We start from the raw sequence: 23,481 nt of genomic DNA, 5'->3' as shown, positions 1-23,481 counted from the left end.
TGAAACGTAATATGGAATGGTTGAACAATTTAAAAGTTTTTTTTATTTATTAAAATGTTTTTTAATAATTAAATTAGATAATTTCTATATTGAAATGTATACGTTTTATATTTAACGAAAAAATACATTGAAATTGCTTTTCTTTTTTTCTAAAACAGAGTTTAATAATATAATTCCAATTATTGAAATATACATTTTCAACACGCATATATTCTAAATTACATTTTTTTCATACGTAGTCTTTTCAAATCGTCAAAACATTTGCACTAATAAAACACAGACATACAATTGAAATGAATTTAAAAAGGCAACAAATGAAAAGATTGAATTTTCGAACATTCATTTTTTAATATTCGAATTAGTATATTAAACTAGTTGTATCCATGTTGGCACTATTATACCAGCGTTTTTATATTACTTTGAAAATTATATTGCATTTAGATAATGTATGATTATAATTACTTTACTATAGTCTTTAATTTAGAATAAATATTTAATTATTTAAATAAATAAAACATTTTAAAAGTAAGTAAGTAGGTAAAGGTTATTTGTAAAGCGCTTGAACAATCAAGAACAATACACAGTTAAAGTATATACTATAAAAGGTCAACACAGCAGAAGACAAACACAGGAGTCAGCCTGCACGAATAAGAAAGTCTTAAGATGTTTCTTGAAGGAGTCAGTAGACATAGTTGAATTCAACAATTCATGATTCTGATGACACTGTAATACTTCCATATAAATCCCTATATCCATATAAAACGTACCTCTTATCCAGAGGGGTCAGCCCAGGCATCACTCATCCTTCAGGAGTAGCTTGGAGGAGACCATGGGACAGACCCAAGTACCAGGTGGTAAGTCAAGTCCACTCTGGTGACAGTGATGTCTCGACAGGCTGTTTAAGGAGATGTTCAAAAGTCTCTTCTGGGACAAAATAAAACATTAAACAGTTTTTATTGTTGAAGTAGAAAGTCACGTGACTCGACGGCGACAACTCTTTGGTAACACTTTTAAGGCACAAGTGGAGGTTTTTGCATCTGCTGCTTGGAATCTGAGTCCACGTCGTCCGAGAGTCTCTTGGATGACGTCAGAAATATTTACAAGACGAGCTGGTGATGGAACGTGTTGAGGAGAGTTGAACCCACAACCCTCAGTCGAGGCTGCAGCCTCTCAAACACAACAAGAACAACACGTACACGGATCCATCTACACACACACGAACACTTCTTTGGAAACCGTAAATGTCTGGTGACGTCAGAGCAATGTGTAGTACATGTTTTGGTCCACTAGAGGGAGGGATGTACCAGGATAGCAACAGGCGGTATTTCGAGTCTCAAAGGGGAATTAAAAATTACATTTCAGGCCACAACTGTGATCATATTTAAGTTTAAAAATCAATTGAAGAACCAAATGTAAAGATGTTTGTAGCTGATGGATGTTTAAGAGTCGTAAAGAAAACATAAACATAACCGAGTCACTGATGGGATAAAGAGAAATATAACATCCAAATAGTTTCATGAGATTAAAGTACAAGTATCTGAGCATCACAAATGAACAACAGCTGTGGCGGAGAACGTCAGAGAAGGTGAATATTTGAGCTGCACCGAGCTGAGTAACTCACTGTTGCATCACTGTCACACAGTAACTCTCAGGTAGGAAGGCATGAAGGCTGTGTGTATCAACAGAAGCAACCGTTTGGCACCGAACAAAGTACCAGAAACACAACCATGTGTTCTGAAGACGTGTGTTAATGTGGTATTTGTACTCGTGTACATCTCGCCTGAACCCTTAAAAACTGACCAATCAAACCAAGCTATTAAATATTGTATACTATATATATATATAGATATATATATATCTATATATATATATATAGATATATATATATCTATATATATTAGTTACCAGTCTGGAAGTATATCAGTTCCATCAGAATATTAGTTTAACATTTCAAATTTCGAAACTTTGTTTTTCTTCAATTTAAATGTTCAACATGTTTTAAAAGCTTGATTAATAGATTAATTAATTAATTCAATAATTTGCATGTTGAAAGGTTTTTGTTGTTTTTTTATTGAATAATTTAATTCAATAATTTGTTCATTGAACAGTGTTTCTTTAATAATGACATTTTTTTTAAATGTAGTAATAATAAAAAATAAATTCCCAGAGTTCCATATTCAGATCCATTAATTCTAAATTTAATTTTCTAAATTTCTTATTTCATAGCCTTTTAAAATTCAATACAAATATTGCTAAAATAGAATCATCAATATTATTTCTTAATTCAATCGTTAAAAATAATAATAATAATAATATAAACATATTATTAAATTGGATTGTTCCAAAAAAGGAATCAATGCTTATAAAAGCAAAATCATTTGGACCAACAGTTTCAATATTCTGATTGCACTGATATACTGATATAGCTGCAACTAGACACTTAAACTACATGTCCCAAAATGCACTGCAGCAGTTTGACTCTGGTAAAAAAAATGTTGACTCTTCTTCTTGATTGTCTGATATAAATCTTTTAAAATGATACTTTCAACCGTTCTCACTCTTTCTTTCAGCAGGCACAAGTGGAATGTTCCTTTCCGTCGCCACAGAGGAGCGAGAGAGTCAAAGGCTGAAGGATCCGGTGGTCTCTGGTGGTCACTGGAGGCAGGAAGTGAGTTACAACCTTGTGTAACGTGCAAAATACAAAAAAACTCTTTGGAGACATTTTTGTTGACGAGTCCAAAAAGAACCTCCCAAAATGTTCCACCAAGGTTCAGATGAAGCAGCTACAGGATGGTCATGTTTTCTGGCGGTGAACGTGGACCGGCACCTCCCAGGGCCTCCATCTTGTGTTCCCTCCCTCCGGGTCCGAGAGCGCCGCCTCTGGCCAGCACCGCCATCGTGTCTCCGGACACGGCGGCGAACTCGAAGGAGAACGTGCCGAAGAAGAGCATGACGATGACGCAGAACATCCACTCGAAGATGGCCGACGCGTGTTGCAGGGCGAAGCTCTCCTGACAGAAAAACACGCCGCCTGCAACCACGGTCAAGGACAAACATCTGCAGAGATTGATTTTGCATGGAGGGCTTCACTAATACCCTTCTTTCCTGGGAGATCCGTGGGCCATTTGTGGTCCTTAATTATGCTTTTATGTGGCCCAGAAGTGTGAAATTTCATTAGGGAGCAGAATGTATTTTCAATAATGGATTTTTTTTATTGAAATGTTGTTTTTATTTTTTAAATCAATTAATTGTTTTTGTTTTTAATGCAATTGACTATTTGTATTATGAAAGGCAACAAGAAAATAATTGAATTTAAAAAAAGGAATATTTTGATAAATGAATGCCTTTTTTTTTCACATTCTAGTTCCAATAATTAATAAAAAATAATAATGAATTAAATAATAATCCTTTTTTTTAATGTTGTTTTTCATCTTGAATTTATTGAACTATTATTGAACTCAATCATTTCTATATTGAAAGGTTACATTTGTTTTTAATGAATACTTAATTTAATTATTTTAATATAAACAAACAACAGTTTGACTATTATTAAAGTGTTAATAATTGAATTTGACAAATCTTTAAAAAATGAATCAATTCTATTAAACTAAGATTTTATATTGAATTTAAAAGGCTGAAACCAATTATTGGAATTATTACATTAAAAATGTTTCAATTTTTTTATTCAAATGTTTCATTAAATCTTTCAACTTACAAATTAATGATTTCAATTACTCAAAAAAATGTTTTTTTTATTAACATTCATTTTCTATATTTTTTAATAAATAAAATTTGAGCATTCAATATTCTGATGACACCAATTTTTGTCCTTACACAGCAACTTTCGAATGGATATTAACAAAAAGATATTTAAAAAAGGCTTTTTTTGTTTTAGAATGTTAATAAAATATATTTCTTTTAACAGATTTATTTCTGATGAAAACAAATGGTTGATCTGTCAATGTACTGTATGCAATGTTTTAATGTACTTTTGTATAATAAATACTGCAAATAGTTTTTAGCATAATCAACCTACACATTTTCACCTCATCTATAACGTAATTGAAAATGTTGTTAAGACATTAAATCAATTTGTTTAACTGATAAAGAGAGTCAATATATTTTCTAGTGACGTGTTGATGAAGCTTCTTGAAACAGCTGATGAAGTATCATGATACATTGTCTTTTTTAAAACTCCATTAGAGGGAACTCTTGAAAATAATTCATTGAATTAGTAGATCAGAGCCAAAGATTATACATTTGAGACCAAGTTAGAGTTGGTCTTTTAATCAACATCAACTGTTTCACGAAGCATCGTCAACCCATCGGTATAATATACAGCTACAACGTCCTTTCCAAGCTTTGCTCAAGAGCCTCTGTCAGAGAAGGATACTCAGCACCAAGGCTATGAAGCTCAGCAGGGCCATGCTGAGCCGGAGGTGGGCCACGTTGTACTCCCCCTGGGTCTTGGCCAGTCGATACGTCAGCGCAGACTGAAGGCACACGAAGAGCATGCTGGTGGGGAAGGCCACGCCGGCTCCGACATAGTGGAGGACTTTGGCGTTATCCACCTGTCAGAAGACAAAGATGCACGTTTAAGATGTCGAGGGTTTCAAACTCAATCACACAAGATGTCCTTTAGCAGTCGAAGGTCACAGACTGAACCTTTATAAAATAGAAGGAAGTTTGATTGTACTATTCTCAGAGGTTTGATCCAACCTTATTCTCTAGAGGTGTAAGAAAATATTGTTCTTTATGATGCCATAGATCGATATTCAGCACCACTTTTCATTATAGCTTCCTCTATGCTTTACATTTCAATAAAGTGTATTTCAAATACTATTCAATTAAATTTACAATTAAAGTGCCACAATACTACTTATTTATCCTCGTTTCTACAGACTCACAATATATCGTATCATTGCCACTTTGTCGTGATACGCATCATATCAACAGAAGTTTCTGTTTGATCCATTTCTTATCTTATCTTAATCACTGACATCATCAGGTCAGAATATTATCATCTACTTTGAGTTTAAGAGAACCTTCCTAGGACCATGTGGAGTCACTTGGCTGGACTTGACACATGTGTTTAAAGATGAAGCAAGACGTGAGAGTAAGGGAAGTTCAGGAAGCATTTGGCCTCACAAGAAGATAATAAAGTATAAAAGAAGTGCTTCTGAGATCTTGTGCTTTGGCACAGATGCTGAGAAACAAACACTACTTGGAGATTCTTAAGTAAAAGTTGTAGGCTTGTACTTTGTTTCAAGTAAAAGATCTCAGCAGCAGTATACAAAACGTGAGGACTGCGTTTTTTGTTGACACGCGAGATGAAACACCATGATAGTAAAACACTCAGCTGGTCGATAAAGATCAAATCTATTAATATGAACCATTTCTAAATCTTAAAGGAGGTTTTCAGGAAGTCGTTGTGTAACAGTTTTCAGAAGAAGTTCTTAAGTATGAATATGTTTCACGTTGTTCTGCTAATATTTAAAGAATATATACAGTATAGAAATTCAAATTAATTTCATATGCATATATATATATATATATATATATATAGCTCGATGTAAAAACAAAAACATTCTTAGTTTTTGGTGTTTTATGCTTCACATTCCAAGGAGAACAAAAAAAGAAATTAAACAAAGAAAAAGAAAAACATAGGTAATACAGGAACAACACAAACAACTCAGTGAAGCCACACCCTTATAGTCTTTATAATCTATAAAACATATTTAAACTTTAAAGAAAGTAAAAAATGTGGTACATAAGTGATTTTTAACTGCTGAACTGGGTCCTCATTTTTTCTGCTCCAAAAATACACTCACCATTATATAACTTATTTCTCTTCTGTTTGAATTATATATATATATATATATATATATATATATATATATATATAGATTATAAAGACTATAAGGGTGTGGGGGTGGCTTCACTGAGTTGTTTGTGTTGTTCCTGTATTACCTATGTTTTTCTTTTTCTTTGTTTAATTTCTTTTTTTGTTCTCCTTGGAATGTGAAGCATAAAACACCAAAAACTAAGAATGTTTTTGTTTTTACATCGAGCTATCATCCGTTATTTCCCAAAACATATCGTGACAAAATACCTTAAGAAATTAAATTGTGACAAGAAAACATTCTTCACACCCTCAGTACCTCTAAAAAGGTCTCGACTTGATCAGCCTGTACAGTTTGTGTTGACGGTAAATCAGCCACAGTGACTCAAGATGAACCTGATAAGTTCAGTCGTGAGACACGTATGCATGATGACGCCCGACACCAACACACGCAAATATAAGTATAAAGCTTGAAAAAAAAGGGGGAGGTTTAGGGTGCACATTCTCACCCCACATGAGTTTACACTGGGTACTTTGTTTCCTCCAACGTTCTAAAAACATACTGAGGTTGACTGAGAAATTGTGTGCAAGTGCGGGTGGTTGTGTCTCTCTGACCCCACTAAAGTAATCAGCAGTAGAAAATAAATGAAGTTTGAGAAAAAGAAGTGTTGTTGTAGTGTAAATGCGGCCAGGACGCCCCCCTGTACCCCTTTTTATTTCCCGGCTAATGCAAACTTGGCAGATCTGGTGTCCAAGATCACGACCAGCTGTGTATACAGACCTGAGAGCAGAGTCAAGTTTACTTACTGACATTGAATCTGTGCACTGCAATTTTGAGAAGGTTTTCAGTAAGAAAAGTGAGTTACGTTTGTGTGTGTGTGTGTGTGTTGTTAAGAAAATAGTGATACATTTAAATATCCTATTTTTTTTCAACAATACTGTAATGATATCCAATAGAAATGTTTCAATTTTTAAAAATACATTCTTTTATTAGCTCATATTTTTTTTGCCTCAAGTTATATTTTATTTTTATCATACTTCTTTGATGGTTTATACATTTGATTAATTTTGACAAAATATTCAGTGTTTTTTCATTTTTGTTTTACAATCAAATCAACAATCATTACGTCCTTCACAGCCAAAGGAACAATTAAATACACGAGATTCCGACAATAACTGAGGACGAGGAGATACAGTAGCAGTTTAAACAGAAAGTACTCAACAACACTACAAATATATCCTTGTTCCTACGGTATCACGATATATCACAATATGCAATATATTTTTGAAATGATTTATCTTTATCTTTATTATAATTATATGGAAATGAAATCAGTGCTATCAAAATATAAATAATTCACTCCAATGTTTTGTTTATTTAACTGTTGAATTTGTTTAGAATTAAGTAATTTATATATTGTAAGGTTAAATTGAAAGATTGTATTTTTCTTAAATAATGGAATTTAAAATCCTATCAAAATGAATTATGGTTTTACACAGAGAGTTTGATATTTTAGTCAGTAGCCTTTTGAATTAAATATAACAATGTTGGCCCTACATTACCATTTTAGCCATTATACATTCATTTAGAAAAAGTTCAACTATTTTAATTCAATTATTCATGTAAAAGTAAATTCAACCCTTCAATATAGAAAGTATTGAATGCAATTTTTTAAACAAGAAAATTCTTAGAAGAAGGGTTGAAATGAAATGTTAAATTTAACAATTAAATATACTGAAGACACATCCACACAATTAAGGCTTTGTTTATAGATTCATGAATTTAATCTATAGACTTTTTTTGGGATCCCCAGGAACCGTGATTTTATCATGTCCTTCATCTGTTCTCCTCTGCTTGTTGCTGTGTGTCCACAGACACTGAGCAAAAACGCTCTCTTTAGTCATTTGATTGAGTTAAGTGAAGGAGAATGAAGCTCCAGGTCGACCGGCTTGACTTGTGCCAGACCAGACGTGGTGACTCACTTGGTCCTGGCTCTTTCTGTTCAGCTGCACATGTGCTGCACACGTTCACGCTCGTCCACGTCACATGCTCATCTTCACTCGCAAAATCGCACAGCAAACAGTTACACAAAGGCTGAGGCGGTTTATCTCTAATCTGAATGATGCATGTGACGAACCGGTTTAACCAACTCACCCAAGAAAATATCAATACCCTTAAATATATATTTTTTTAGGACACGGTATCATTGTTTCAAGGGATCCCAGGCCATGATTTTGTAAAAAAAAAAAAGACAAATATTTGGGCCACTAAATACGGATTTCACATTAGTATTTTTTTTAGCACTAATTATTTTATTTTTTGTCATGTCAAAGGCTCTGTAATATTCAACAGCACTAGATCGATTTTCTTTTTTGTAAATTAAAAATATTTTGGCTTTTAAATAATATTTCAGTTTTATCATAATTTTTTCATTTTTCATTTTTAAATGAAGTGTATTATTGAGATCCCAGTGATGCCTCAGGATGAGAGGATACAGTGGACTCTAACCGCTTTTTTAGCTACACAAACACTATTAATCTATGTTAGCAACACAAACACTATAAATCTATACATAGTTTTACTTTGATCATATTTATTTTATGGTTTGTATTTGTATAAATTGTGCAAAATATATTTTTAAATTTTTTTAGTTTTTACAATTATCATCCAAATTCACAGTGTTAAGTTATTATGTACTTTGCAGCTAAAGGAACAACAAAATCATGCAAATCCCGGTAATGACTGAGGACGAGAGGATACAGTGGACTCCAGCAGCTTTTAAAGCTGATGTTTGGAAATATATTGGTTTCAAAACAAATAAAAGCATTTACAACTTCATCAAGAGTCAAGTGGTCTGTAAATTCTGCAACACTAGAGTCAAGTACTCGACAATACTACAAATATATCCTTGTTCCTACAGTATCACGATATAGATCAATATATCGTGTCATTGCCCCTGTATCGTGATACACATCGTATCACCAGATTCTTGTCAATACACACCACTAGTATAGATACAATTGCATATTTTTTAAACAAGGACGTTCCCGATGTAATAACATCATACCTACAGTATCTCCTTATATGTTATCGATGCATTTGTATCACGATACGTCTCGTATCGCCAGATTCTTACTCAAGAGGTAAGCTTGTTTTAAACGTTCCTACCTGGAAGTTGCCCACCATGATGAGCCCCGCGGCACAGATCCAGCCGGTGGAGAGGCTGGCCGTGTTGAGAACACAGTTCTGGTGTTTCTCGATGACATGGGCGTAACGCAGCAGCACGATCACCATCACTGTGGAAAGAGTGAGACGCAGGAAAAGAAAAGAATCAGTAACGTGTGGTTGTGCAGCAGAAAAAGAAGAGAAAACAAATCTTGGAAATTATGTAACTGTTGCTTTTTTTTTTTTGTTTTTAGTTCATCTGATGCCAGGGAGCCTCGTCTGCCAAGAAAAAATCCTTGAAGGCTCATTTCTCTGCGGCGAGGACGCAAGAAGCAGAAAGTGGCGGGAAAGTGGACAGAATCCTACGACGAGGAAATAGACAACAGTAAATGGGACAGATGAGTACGGGGGTCATAATAGGATGTGAGCAGGGTATTGTTGCGACACCACAGGCTTGACCTCCCCTTGTTTTTTCTTTGTCAGCGTCTTGCTGCTGCTAGAGCTGGAAGTGGACGTGGTATAAACTCAGGCTGACAGAGGCGGGTCTTAGAAACCAACAGCAGATTCACTCATGAGAGGAAACAGTTGCTAATTTGTAGCTTTATATTAATTATTATATGTTATTAAATATGTTGCTACAACTGAGGTAGGACTAGGAAGCGCACCACACTACAGGAAGTCAAATTAATCTTACTAGTCAAAACTAACTACCATACAAAAAAACTTTTTTTCTGAGGTGTTTTAAGACGTTTAATATATTATGTGACCTTTAATTTAAGTGCTCCTTTATGTTCTCTTTACAAAAAGCTTCAGATATTTAAAGGGTCAATATAGCTTTTTCTAGATGCTTTAATTTTTCTGTGAAAAGTACTTTAGTTATGAAATTATATACATTTTTGAAAAAAATAAATAAAGTTTTTTAAATAGTTACATTTACAATCATTTTGAAGGAACACCAGAGAACAGTTCATGTAAGAATACAGAAAAATAAATAAATCATTTTGACTGAGGAAAAATACGATTTAAATTTTTTTTTTTTAAAAAGGTCAATTATTTTCACTAGTTTATAAAAAATATTTCGTACAGTAATTTTAAAATGTGACTTAATATAACAACATCTTGTTATTATGCAGAGAAGGAGCAACTTTCACAAGCCATGACGAATGATATTTCCTGACTCCTGAAGCAGAAACATTTATCTTCTACTTGTCTAAAACCTTTTCCCTGCCATGGCAACACAGAATTAGAAGATCTCAAGTGCTGTTAGGTACAGACATGATCGATGAGCAGCTCCGACAGAACCTTTAGACCCACAACATTTTATCTGAAGAGACATTTCCTGCGAGAGGGAAGTCAATTATACAGTGTGGAGTAAATAAAATATGAATGTATATATGTGAATATATATATATCAACACTCTTTGAGGAAAAATATTTAAGACATGTTTTTGGACAGACTTTATTAAGTATAATAGGCAATCTATACACAAAACAAGTTCAAAGTGGACTGTAGATGTAATTTAATAACTAAATGTATTTTGAAATACTTTAATACATGTTTGATGGTACTTGTAATATTATATTATTACGTTTTATAATTTTCTTAGACCACCTTTTAAAATCTTAGTTATTCTTATTAAAGACTTATCGTAAATATTGTACTTTTTCTTTATAATAGCATTTTAAAAATGTACCTTTTATTTTTCAAACATATTGTTTGATCAGCTAAAAATAGTTTGATAAGAGATACAAAATGGTTTGAAAATAATCAGATTCTTCAGTCAAAGAGTTGAAATTCAAGTTGATACAGCCTCTAGTTCGCAGGACAAAGACATTGTTGCATTTTTCTAACAATGTTGGATGAAAATTAATGCTGTGCTTTAATTCAAAACCCACCAAAAATCCACTCACACAGTTGAATTTAAACTGGATTGTTACTATAGATTTTGGTTACATAAGCACTGAAAACATTGCGGTGAAGTTATTTTGGGAGCAATCAAGGAAAAGAGCAGCTTTTCCAGACTCTGACATTCAGTTGTGAGTCAGTCGTTTATTGCATTAGATTATGGCTTCATGGCCTCTCGGCAGCAGACAGACTGGCTCAGGATCTTTCCCCTTTTCAGGAGAATGACTTTTTAATAGCTACACACGACAATTGTGGAACATATGGAAACATTAGAGGCATAAAATGTCAAATATTTTACAGATTCATGCTGTTTTTGTTATTTTACGCTTTATGTGGGCAATAAGCTTATTCTAAGTTTGAAGGCAGCTAAGTTAAGTTAAGTTGTAAACATTACATACACTAAGAGTTATTAATACACGCTCCTATCAGTGACGTGCAGTGAGGTTCAAGGTTGGTGGGGTACTGACTCCTTTAGTGTCAGTTAAACACATTATAAACAATAATAAACACACATAACTAACTCAGCCAACCTCCGGGGGAAAGAATCCAAAGACCATTCTGGACTCTCCCACGGAGGACGCATAAAAAATGATACAATAATAGTTGTGTGTGTAGATGTTGGAAAAAGAAAGGTGGGAAGAGGGAAAATCAGGTCATAGAGTGCAAGTCAAGCCCTGAGCCAACTGTAGCGCCACAAAGTAAGACATAAATCAATAGGCTAAGAAGCTAAAGGTGCTCATTTACAATAGCCTGTTGTACAGAGACATGCTGCATGAACTTAACCTACTTCTGCAGAGCCATAAGAACTTGCACTTCAAGAGGAATTATCAACATTCTATGTTCCAGCGAACAGCCAAATAACACAAATATTCTAAAATCCTGAAAGCCTGCTTTAGAAACGTCGACATTGTTCTTTCCCTGCATTTGTTAATCATCGTGGAGGGTCCTACACCTCTAACAACTAGATGGGTTAAAAAAAAGCTCCATCTCAGTTGTTACTCAACTATAAAACAGCTTGATACACTCGTGTTAGGGTAAGAAGACGTGTTCCCTTAGAGAATAATAAATATTGTTTATTTACCAAAGTGTCTATGAGAGAACTTGTGACCCGGATTGTGATATTGTTAGTCATGTAGGCTTGATCTATTAAAATGATCTCCGTGTTTGTTTTTACATCCATTACATTTAACCTCAGTTTCACTGTTATTTAGAAGTCTCTGTATAATTGTTTATCCATTTCTTATCTTCAACACCAGCATCTTAATAGGTCACCAGAGGTAACCATTCGAATAACTCATGAGTTTGACTCTCTCTGTACTGGCCATTCATGACCTCCGGCAGCAGAAGGTCACCAGACCGACCTCCTGATGCTCACGGCTAACAACAAGGCTGAACATTCACTCGTGCATCCGCAAACTTCTCACCGACCTGAGAGTGTGTTTTTCCACAGACACAAAAAATGCAGAAATAAAGACTCTGTTGAACCAACAACACAGAAGAGAAAGGTGTTAATAGTTGTGTGTGTTTTACAAAGCCTGACTGTGTGTTCTAGTTTTTTTAAATGTAGCATCAGAACAAAAGTTCCTTGAGGCATGGAGAATCTGATGGACAAACATGGCACAGACGTATACCCTCTACTAACACACGTGACACACACACACACACACACACAGCCTGTGCCACAGCTGGGAAACATTAACTAGACCAGGGTAGTCAGGACCAGCAGTCGGAGGAGCACGTGTAGAAGCAGGAAAATAATTCAAACCAGCAGACGCAAGCTCCTGCCTTCGCTCTCCATCGCAAACATCTAATGTGACAACATTAGTTATTTAAGTTACTTTTACACTTCAGCAGTCATAGCATTATCAAACAAAAGAGTGATAGACATCATGGCTCAAAACTTTCTAAAAATAGATATTCATTCAAACAAAATGGAAGTTGACTCTTTTTATTTGTTGTAGCCACAGGGGCTTTTGACTTCCTGATCAGTCATGTGCTGGTAAAACTCACCCTGATGTCGACTAAGGGTTGGGATTATTTTCAGAGTAATCTGTTCCTTTTTAGAGTTATAGACAAAAATGTTTGCTCATTTTAATGTAGCGACTGGAGCTCAATTGTCTTCATCTTCATCTTCTTCCAAAAATACACTTAAAAAGATCCAAATACCTCCATACTGTTGGCCCGTAAAGTCCCTCTTGTATTGAAGCCTCGACATAAGAAATTGTTCCAAAAGAAATTAAATGAGTAGGTTTTTAGCAGGGGATCAAAGGCCAAGAAGCAAATCTTAAAACACTGATATAATGTGTTTCAATGAGGAAAGAATGGAAGCTTTCGATACAAAAAAGATTAAAATATAGACTTAGTTAAGTTTCTTGTTACAATGTCTCACATTGAGGCTTCAATACAAGATGGACGGTACAGACGAGCAGTATGGAGGTATTTGGATGTTTTTAAGTGTCTTTTGGGATGAAGACAGAGACAAAAAAACTGAGCTCCAGTCGCTACATTAAAATGAACATACATTTTTGTCTATAACTTTGTCTTCAATAAAAAAGAAATAGATTACTCTGAAAATAATCCCAACCCCTCAACATGAGGCTGAGTAGAAAATGTGTGAAATTTGAATTTTGGGTGAACTATCCTAGTTATAAGGATGGAGCCCACCCTGTGGTGTCCATCAGACACATTGACTTGAAGACTCCTGTGCTAAAGGAAGTAACATTCTGACTTCAGGAATTCTTTGAAATGTAAATGAAAGCAGGACAAAATGTCACATTGAGAGTGTGTGTCTCGTACTCATCACTTGGGTTACACAGTAACATAATCACCTCCATCATGATGTCAAATATTAAATCACGATCACGTTGAGTGTCATATTTTATGACCCAGACTTGGTTTGGGATTAAAAGAAGATAGGTGACCGATCTCAGGTAGCTTGTTTAAAAGTAAGAATGACGTCAAGAACGACTACTGGACTGCAAATCAATTACAAAGTGAGTCCGCTCAGGTTGAAGAAATTAAGTAAAAGTAAGTTAAGTCTGAAAAAGATTAAATTAAATTAAATGTAAACATCTACAGTGCATCAAGAAAGTTTTCACAGAGCTTCACCTTTTCCACAATTGGTTATGTTACAGCCTTTTCCAAAATTGATTACATTTTTTCTCAAAGTTCTAAACACAACTATGGAAGTAAATCAGTGCCATCAGAATATTGATTTTTTTTTTTTTAATATTGATATCGAAAGGTTGAAATCACAAAGCTTTTTAAATTCAGAATAACAGTGGCAGCAGACAAAACCAAACTAGTAGAGTTACTTGATCTTATTTGCATGCATAAACGATCAGGTGACGTCATCACTGCTGCATCAGTTTAGATATTTTAACTTAAACTACATCTCACGATCCATCAGTAGATTCTGATCCTTCACTATAAGACAGTTTGTTGAAGCCCCGCCCACAACGTCTGTTTGGCTCAGTGTTTATTAATTAGTTTTATGTGATGTTCGTCTTTTGGAGTCGCGTGTTAGAAACATGCTCTAGAACTTTATTCAAGCGATGTCATGTTTTAGAATTATCTAATATCTGGTGAGACTGACTCTCTTTATAACGTTTGTTGTGTTAAAAAATGCAATGAAAACATAAATTGAGACAGTATTAACAGTTTATAATGGTTCTTTTTAAATATTTTTTGACATGGATCACACTGTTGTAAAGGAGTTAAGACGAGCTCTGGTGTAAATGTGAAAAACTTTTGACATGTTGGCAAATGTATTAAAAATGAAAAAAATGAGAAATCACATGTACATAATTATTCAGAACCTTTGATTAATACTTTGTTGATGCACCTATTGCAGCAATTACAGCCTCAAATCTTTTTGTATATGATGCAACAAGCTTAGAAAACCTGTGGGCAGTTTTGACCATTCCTCTGTGAAGCACCTCTCAGTGAACAGCCATTTTCTCATCTCCAAAGATGTTCAATTGGATTCAAGTCAGGGCTCTTGCTGGGCCTTCACAGAGTTGTCCTGAAGCCACTCTTTTGATATCTTGATATCTGGCATTAAGTTTGTTGCCCCCAATCTGAAGTCAAGAGCGTTCTGGAGCAAGTTTTCATCCAGGATGTGTCAGTAAATCGCTGCATTTATCTTTCTTATCTTTCCCTCTATCCTGACTAGTCTCCAAATTCCTGCCGCTGACAAGCATTCCCACAGCATGAAGCTGCCACCACCATGCTTCACTGTAGGGATGGTATAAGCGTGGTGATGAGCAGTGCCTGGTTTTCTCCAAACATAACACCTGGAATCACACCAGAGAGTTCAATCTTTGTCTCATCAGAGATGTTTGTTTCTCATGGTCTGAGAGTCCTTCAAGGTGCCTTCTGGCAAAGGCGGGTTGCAATGTGTTTTGTTTTTGTCTGGACACGTGCCTGATTGGTGGATTGCTGCAGAGATGGTTGACCTTCTGTAAGGTTCTCCTCTCTTCACAGAGGAGCTCTAGAGCTCTACAGAGTGACCATCAGGTTCTTGGTCACCTCCCTGACTGTGGCCTTTCTCCCCGATCACTCAGTTTGGATGGCCAGCTCTAGGAAGAGTCCTGGTGGTTCCAAACTTCTTCCACTTACGGATGATGGAGGCCACTGTGCCCATTGGTCTTTCAAAGCAGCAGAGAATGTGGGACCTTCTATAGACAGATGTGTTCCTTTCCAAATCATGTCCAAACAACTGAGTTTATGACAGGTAAACTCTAACTAAGCTGCAGAGATAATCTCAAGGAGGAGCAGTGGGAACAGAATGCACCTTGAGCTTCATGGCAAAGGCTGTGAATACTTATGTACACATGATTTCTCAGTTGTTTTTTTTAATACATTTGCAAAAATGTTAACAAATCTTTTTCACATTGTCATTATGGGGTGTTGTGTGTAGAATTTTGAGGAAAAAATGAATTAATTTCATTTTGTAATAAGGCTGTAACATTACTATTCAATTATTCAACAGTTTTAACGTTTGAAATGTTATTTTGGTTTTAATTCAACCACTCTGAATAATTTGATATTCTGAAGGCACTGATGTTCTTCCATACGGAAACACACACACATATTAACTGGCGGTGAAGGATGTGACGCAGGTTGCAATCCTGCTCATTGAAGGTTATCGATGATGTGAACGCTTCAGCACCTGGGATCTCATCGTTTACATGTTTGGTGAGAGTCCAGATGATGCGCTCAGAGGATTCAAAAGTAAGATGGATATACGTGTGAGTGTGAGCTCTCACCCATAAAAGAACCTGTGCTGCAGATGAGGCTGAAGAAGCAGCTTTCTGGAGGAAATGTTCCACATTTACTAAAAAGTCAAAGGAGAGAAAAAAACAACAATGAACTGGTGTTGCAGAAGACACACAAACCATTCAAGAAACAAACAAGTTTAAATGAAAAGGTAGATTTGAGGAGAAGGACAGAGACAGTCAACACTGTCTGCACACAAACTGCTGCCTCACAATAAATCTAAAGCTTTCTCAGCTGACTGGATTCACACACATTCTTCACTGCGAGGATGAAAGAAGAACAATGTTGGACTAAATCCTTTTGACTTTTGAGGGTTTGAGGGATAATAGTAGTGCAGCCACTCAATACTGTTACACCTCCAGGTAAACCACTTAATGATGTATTTAAATGAACATTTTTTATTAGTTTTTTTTGTATCTACAAACCACAAAAGTATTTCCATGCTTGTCTTTCATGTTCAAAGCGGTCTGCCCGAAAGACAAACAAAAGAGCGGGAGTGCCCCCCCGCCCCCTTCAATGTAAGCCGACCCCTCTACGTGTGTTTATATGGTGGTGCAACATTCTCCACTGCCACGCTGGCAAGTTATTTTCAGAATGTACACACACACTTTGAGATGCATCTCCATCAAACGTGACTGTTCTTTTACTCTACGGGCCTTGCCCGGGGGGGGGGGGTCGAGAAAGGTTTCCGCTAAATAAGCAGTGAGAAAACTTTTAAGGGAGGGGTGGGAGCCTGGCTGACCTGATGAGAGGCACATTGTCCAGAGTGCAGCACAGTGTTGGTCCGCTCTGCAGGAACAGGTCCTCCTCACAGGTGTGGTTGTACATCCTGCAACACAAAACACAGTTTTGAGGAGATCTATGAAACCATCGATAAATCTGAGGAACAGACATTATCCAAGTACACAGTCATAAGAGACTAACATCAAAGAAAATCATTTTGTTAGGAGCTTTTGATAAACCTTAAAGATAATTATCACGCCTCCGAGAATAAAAAGACAATTTCACAATCAGACTCCTTCTTTCCTGAAAAATACTTTTTGGTAAAATACACCTTTGTTCATCACACAATTTTAAATAGTTTGGCCTTGTGTGGGACCGAGTTTGACATTCAAGTTATGAATAATGGCCCATTATTTTCTCTCCTGTAGTAGACGAGCCCAACTCTATAATCGTGCCAAAAGCTGAGAAAGTGAGTACTTTCGAGAAACATTTGTAATTCTTGTTTTGTTTTTTTATGTCAGGATCTGTAAAACTCTAGAAACCACACATTTTAAAAGGTACTGACTCAATCATTTTTTGATCCTCCAGTAGAAGTTCGTGTTCTAACAGCTTTGCTCGCCACTAGCCTTTCACTTGCAGAATATGAACATATGAAACGTTAAATACAACTTAAGCAGATAATAAACACACCAGTTATCCACAGGACACACGTGTTGGTTGTACAGCGCCATGGCGTACCTGGAGAAAGAGAAAAGAAAATCTGAATGAGTCAACAGTGATGCGATGATAAGTATAAAACCATCAAATGAGGCAAGATTAGAAACTGTTTCACATTCAATCACAGCCTGAGATCGATGACATCTTCAATACTAAAAATACAAACTTAACTTCATCTCCACGATTATATTGGCAAGTCACAAAGCCATTCAAAGCATTGGACAACAATCTGTAAAAGGTTGAGTTGTAGCCCCGTTATTTTTTATGTATTCACTCACGTTGCAGGAAGGAGAGATTTTCCAGATCAAACTAAAAATATATTATGTTTTATAAATAGTGTAACTCCCTCTCCCCACTTAGTTACTTGTGTTGTTGATATATTTATCATTAGTTAATTTATCATCGTGCTTATTTAATTGTATTACTTTTATTGTATAATCATTATTATATATTATTTTACAGTTTTTTTAATTAATTATTGCTTTGTTATTATTTATAATATTTGTAGGTACTGTATGTCTTAATGTCATGCGTTTGTATGGTTAATCATTGTTTTGTGAACCGATGTGAAAATCTAAATCTCCCCAAAGAGGGAAGAACAAAGGCATATTTAACTCTTAAAGAAACACTTTTGCAAATCTGCAATATATTCAAGACCTGAAGAAAAAACACTGTTGCACAGTTGATGGGAAAAAAAGGATACTTTTTTTATGTCCTTGATGCTGTGAATTTCCATCAATTTGTATTTACCTGATAACATTTCTAAATTGTCACGTCACTATTAGTGAGTGATTGAAATGTGGTTGTAACTTAATGCTGGAGTTGAGAAGGAGGTCAGTGGATAATTAAATCTGATTATAGGAGAAAGAGGATTCTTCTTCACGACATTTGAGGCGAGAGACGAGAGAGAATGGATCAGAACCGACACATCGTGTCACACTATTCCCATCGTGGAGTTTACAAAGCTTATTGTGTCCAACATACAGTGTATTAAGAATCAAAGGAGAAAAACGTATTTTACTTTTAAAGTAATTATTTCACATTAGCTTGGTCAGAATAAAAAGTTAAATGGCATTACAAATCAAAGAGTTACAACAACAGCAACCTAAATTGTGCTTAGAAAACTATACACCAATGGTCTTTAACCAGTACCAGTCTGCTAATAACTTGTGACCAGCTTACACAGAAAGATTAAAAAAAAGAAAATTGTTGATTATTACCACCTGAAATTTGTTTTAAAGACTGGATTTTCTCTTAAGTCATATTATGTAATTATGTATATTTCATTTTGCATCTTGTACTATGTTTGTATATAATTTGTAAATGATTTATGTTTATTGTTCCATGTTTCTCCTGTGTTCCCCAAAAAAAGGGTCCTAAACAAGACACAAACAGCCGGAGGGAAATACCATGTATATTTATGATGAATACTTGGCCAATGAAGCCGTTTCTGATTCTGAATAGCCTGTGGTTCTTGTCCAGATGCTATTTCTTTTATTTCTCCAAAAAGAAAGTAGTGAAAATCAGGTAAAAACAAACTCTACATGGGACCTTCTTGTTCCAGTCCGCGGCTCCTTGAGAGTCAGTGTCATGTTGAGTCTTGGCCGGTTTTGCCATTTTATTTTTGCTGTTTTTATCTCAGGGCCTGTCCATGAAAATAATGTTGACATTAAACCTAGGCTTTATATCCTGATCTGAAAAGAGGGTTAAACCAGGTTTTCCGCAAATGCTACTTTCAAAATATGGTCTTCTCCTCTGTATGATTGTCAGCTGTGGGAAGTTTTCTAAATAAAGTTGGTTTTGGTTTAAATTATAGAAGCGTAATGATAGGCTTGTTTGCATTATTGGCCTTTGTGGTGGTTGTAAACTATGGTGGCGTGCTGCAGGGCAATACAGAGATTTAACAAGGAGCATGTAACAACCACTTCATGGGAAACTATGCTTTGCACAATAAATATTTTCCATAGACGGTCTCAAAATAACATGTCAGGAAGCCACAGGAAAGAGGGTTGTGTATGGAGAATGAGCATGATATACAGTACAAGCCTGGCCAAAGGCTTCATGTCCTGAATCTGAATAAATAGGACCTGGATGTTTATAGAGAAGGGCTGTCAAATTAAGGACTGTTGGCCAGAATAAGCCCTTCAAGCTATTTAGAGAGGCCAACAATAAGCTGATGGAGATCCAGTTTAGATAAAGCAAGGTAGAGTTGACACGGGAATAGAACATTTTAAGACGAGTGGGCCTGAATTATATTGACACAAAGGAAATTCCCAAGAAAGTACATCTTGTATCACGATGTCTTGGCCATCAACAAAGAGTATAACGTAGCTATTGGCTGTTGCTATTCGAAGACATAAGTACTTAATGATTTCTAACATTGTGTGTATATTTTTAATCTGTTCGCCTCACATTAAACAGGAAATGGAAGTAGAGGCGTTGACTCGCCCACAGACTGGGAATCCCTCAGAAGGTCTGGCCCTCAAATTTAGTGGAGTCACCCTGATATAGAGTCAATCCACGACGCTCATCTGTCAAGGGCTGGATATCGAACTTCGGTTCTTTTGTGGCACCAGCCAAAATTCTTCCGTAGTACCGAGTATCAGAACATGGTTTGTATTTCGGTGCCAAGTCATACTAGTAGTATAGTATACTATACAAGTCATTACTCTGTAATGTGTTGACACTTTTATAAGTGACAAAAAGTGCACATCAGATTGAGTTTTCATTTTTAGGTAGTCTTATTTTGCAATAAATATATATACTGTATATCTTTTCTTTTTTTTTTTAAGTGTGCAGTGGATATTTAATTTTACATTTGCTAGGATTATAGCTTATAAAATTGATATTGAAAAAAGTATCGTCCAGTAACCAGTATACAAGTGAAGGTTATCGTTATATTAGTAACGGTATCGAAATTTCCATCTATACCCAAACTCTAAATTTGTCTCGGAAAAACATTTTTACTGTAACCTACATTGACTCATCCAAGCACTTTGGACGAAGTGTGAGCGAAGTGTTTTGTTTTCTATTCATGTGTCTGAAGGATTCTGATCAGTCATAACAGCAGAAATATTGAATCCTCTCTACCATTGACACCAGAAGAAAAATGCTACCTGAGGTGGGTTTAGGTGGAGATGCCGAAATAAAGTCGGAATACACCCCTTCCTGTGTTTACATTACTCCCATCCAGTAACCCAAAGTTGTAGGAGGGTGTTACACAACAGCTCACATCCTTTGACATTCCACAAGTGTGTAAAAAAGACCTCTTAGAAACAAGGCACCCTTGTCACAGCAACAGGAAGGAAATCAGTTTAAAGAAGCAGAGAAATGTGCAGCGCACTTATTTTTACCGTCAAACCGTCCACCTGAATACACATCCCCGATTGGCCCATTAATCACGCATGTTCATTAAACTCTAATTAGCCAGTATGTTTAACAGATGACAGCTGAATACTCTTCTTCATCTCCACAATGAATTCAGACAGAATATGTGGCTGATAAAAAAGTGTGAAGAACAGAGCAAAGCCATCTGCCTCCTGCCTTGGGCTTTGAATTCCTCCTCAAGGAGTAATAACAAAGCACATGCTTGAGCAGTCAGAGCGAACACTACCAGGAGGTCTCTACTTGTTCCTCGACACAATATATACAAGCCTTGTTTTGCTGACTTGCACATTTGAAGACCCTTCCTAATCCTCAGTGTCAACATTATTTTCTGTGACATAATTGTATGTTTTGTTTGCTGCTAAAGGCCAAGTCTTAAGAAGTAAATAAAAGAAGGGGGATGTCTTTTGTTTGACAATTAAGTTTAAGTTTGCACTTATTACACAACCATCAAATACCTGGTTTGCTTGTTTGTGAGTCAATGGAAAGGGAACACTTAAATGTATGAAATGTCAAGAGGGAAAACTTTACAACATTAACACACAATTTCTTTAAGTCACCCAAAGATTTTTACTTAAGACACTTTTTTGAGGACACCATTTTCGTACATTTGTTAAGAAAAAACAACAATTTTACATATATATATATATATACACCTGTATATATATATATATATGCGGATTAATGGAAAATTCAAAGTTTTGAGCTAGCAGATTTGGTTGTAGATTGAACTTTGGCGGGAGAAGGGATGTAGCATGTAGCAAAGCGTTACTACTAGACAAACTGATGAGATAAAAAATTAAAAAAATGAGAAAAACAACTTTTAAGGTTAGACAAAAGACATTTTCTTCTACCAAGACATATCTGCTTCCTGGCAAATGACTGAGTAGCTCCACCATTTTGCTCTACGCCACTTCTAAGTTCTGTTTGTTATATGTCTTTTTACATGTGCTTGTTTATTTGTTTGTATATAATTCATAGATAATTAAAAAAAATCGAATTAGAGTTTTGGGGGGGCGGTAGCATAGCTATCATTAGCATATCCTGAGATATGTGATGTTAGTAATAGCTGTGTGTTTTGGCAGCTTGTTGATTTTAATCTTTATAAAAACCTTGTGAACCTGAGAACTTAAAAGTTTGATCCATAAAGTTTGGTCCATATTTGATTATACATTTGTTTTTATTATTATAATTTTAGTATGAAAAAAGTTGCACTTACACGACCCATATTCCAGTGATGGTAAGAGCTGGCAGGCTAATAGGCAGGATCACCCACAGAGACATTTCTCAATCTTTTCTTCTTCGTCCTCTTGGGCCAGCCGGGCTGAGTCTGCTCAGGTGGAGCTAACATTTAACTGCGAATGGCAGACATTTGCACTGCCAGTAACACGTTCATTCTCCTTCCGATGATGATGATGATGACTGGTGGAAGCAACCACCACGGCACAGATGTGTCCTGCAGATGGAGAAGAGAGATTGTCTGGATCAACGTTTCATCTTTTATGAGAAGCAGACAGTAGAAGCTGTCGGTCACAACAACGGTTTGCTTTGAATTAAGGAAACAATGCAGTGTATATTTGGAACTAAATGTGTGACATCGGACTTTTAACATGAATTTCTAACACTTAACTTTTACAGCACAAAAATCAGACTTTACATTCATTGTAAAATAATAACCAGTGTTTCAATGAATTGAAAAAAAATTAAAATCAGTATTCAGAGCTTTCAGTTTTTTCATTCACTGATCGATCAACAAATGAAAAGTAGAGGATTTACAGTATATAGTATTGAGCTTTGGGTGACATTTTTTTTTTTTTGTTTTCTTGTACATAGTGTTTACTTTAGAGCCAAGTTATAAGTGATAAAGAAAAGGTATTCATTCATTCAACTAGCAAAAGATCATGACAGCTTTAGTAACTAAAAATTAATTTAAAAAAACAACATTGTAAAAAAAAGTAATGTTTGTTTACAATAGACTTGAACTTCGAGAGATACAGTTTTTATTCATTTATAAAGTATGAAATCATGTGCTGATAAAACATAAACTCGGTTGTATGCGATTATGGAATTACTAGGTTTATAGTACAAGTGATAAAATTAACTTTCTGACCAAAAAAAAAAGGAAAACTTTTTTTTACTAATTGTCATTCTTCAATAAAACTTTTAATATCATAGATACAAGCACTTTATTTGAAGGAACGAGGATTGTTTTTGCTTCAGTTCTTGTGCATTAGCATCATCTTACCTTGTGACAACACTTTAACCTGTCCGCTCACCTTCTTCTCCTGCTTCAAGTTTCCAAGGGTTTGGTCCAAAGAATCTCTGGAAAAAAAAAGCTATTCCTTCTAAAAGTTGCTCGCTGTATCCCAGTCTACAAATACGCGGAAAAGATTCGGTTTATCGTCCTTTCTTTGCGGCTCCAGTTCCGTTCTTCTCACCGCGGCGTGAGTCCCTTGAAGAGTC

General features: G+C 35.6%; 1 protein-coding gene across 2 annotated transcripts; it reads right to left on the bottom strand.

Annotated features, from left to right (window-relative positions):
* Nucleotides 1-939: 939 nt before the first annotated feature.
* LOC148069700 (transmembrane protein 150A) lies at nt 940-23,477 on the bottom strand. Of its 2 annotated transcripts, none has more exons than XM_087803075.1 (8): nt 23,264-23,477; nt 22,238-22,474; nt 17,608-17,655; nt 16,937-17,023; nt 16,185-16,252; nt 9,012-9,139; nt 4,394-4,571; nt 940-3,031 (listed from the first exon to the last, which is right to left on the bottom strand). In XM_087803075.1, exons 2-8 carry the CDS (start codon nt 22,300-22,302, stop codon nt 2,784-2,786), a joined length of 822 nt encoding a protein of 273 aa, XP_087659201.1. In that variant the 5' UTR covers nt 22,303-22,474; nt 23,264-23,477; the 3' UTR covers nt 940-2,783. The 2 variants fall into 2 exon arrangements, with proteins under 2 accessions (XP_087659201.1, XP_087659202.1); XM_087803076.1 differs by having other exon boundaries at nt 23,295-23,477.
* Between the last annotated feature and the right edge of the window lie 4 nt (nt 23,478-23,481).

This window comes from Callionymus lyra, chromosome 11 (genome assembly GCF_982586985.1).
Source record: "Callionymus lyra chromosome 11, fCalLyr1.hap1.1, whole genome shotgun sequence".
In the NCBI taxonomy this organism is placed as follows: Eukaryota; Metazoa; Chordata; class Actinopteri; order Syngnathiformes; family Callionymidae; genus Callionymus; species Callionymus lyra.
This window is presented reverse-complemented; position numbering and strand designations above follow the sequence as displayed.

Excerpts from the sequence above, each read along its gene's own strand:
- LOC148069700 (XM_087803075.1), bottom strand. The coding sequence starts at position 22,302 with ATGTCTCTGTGGGTGATCCTGCCTATTAGCCTGCCAGCTCTTACCATC. Across the intron at positions 17,656-22,237 it reads ATCACTGGAATATGGGTCGT|GTACGCCATGGCGCTGTACA; the intron begins GTAAGTGCAACT and ends CTCTTTCTCCAG. Across the intron at positions 16,253-16,936 it reads GACAATGTGCCTCTCATCAG|TAAATGTGGAACATTTCCTC; the intron begins GTCAGCCAGGCT and ends TTGACTTTTTAG.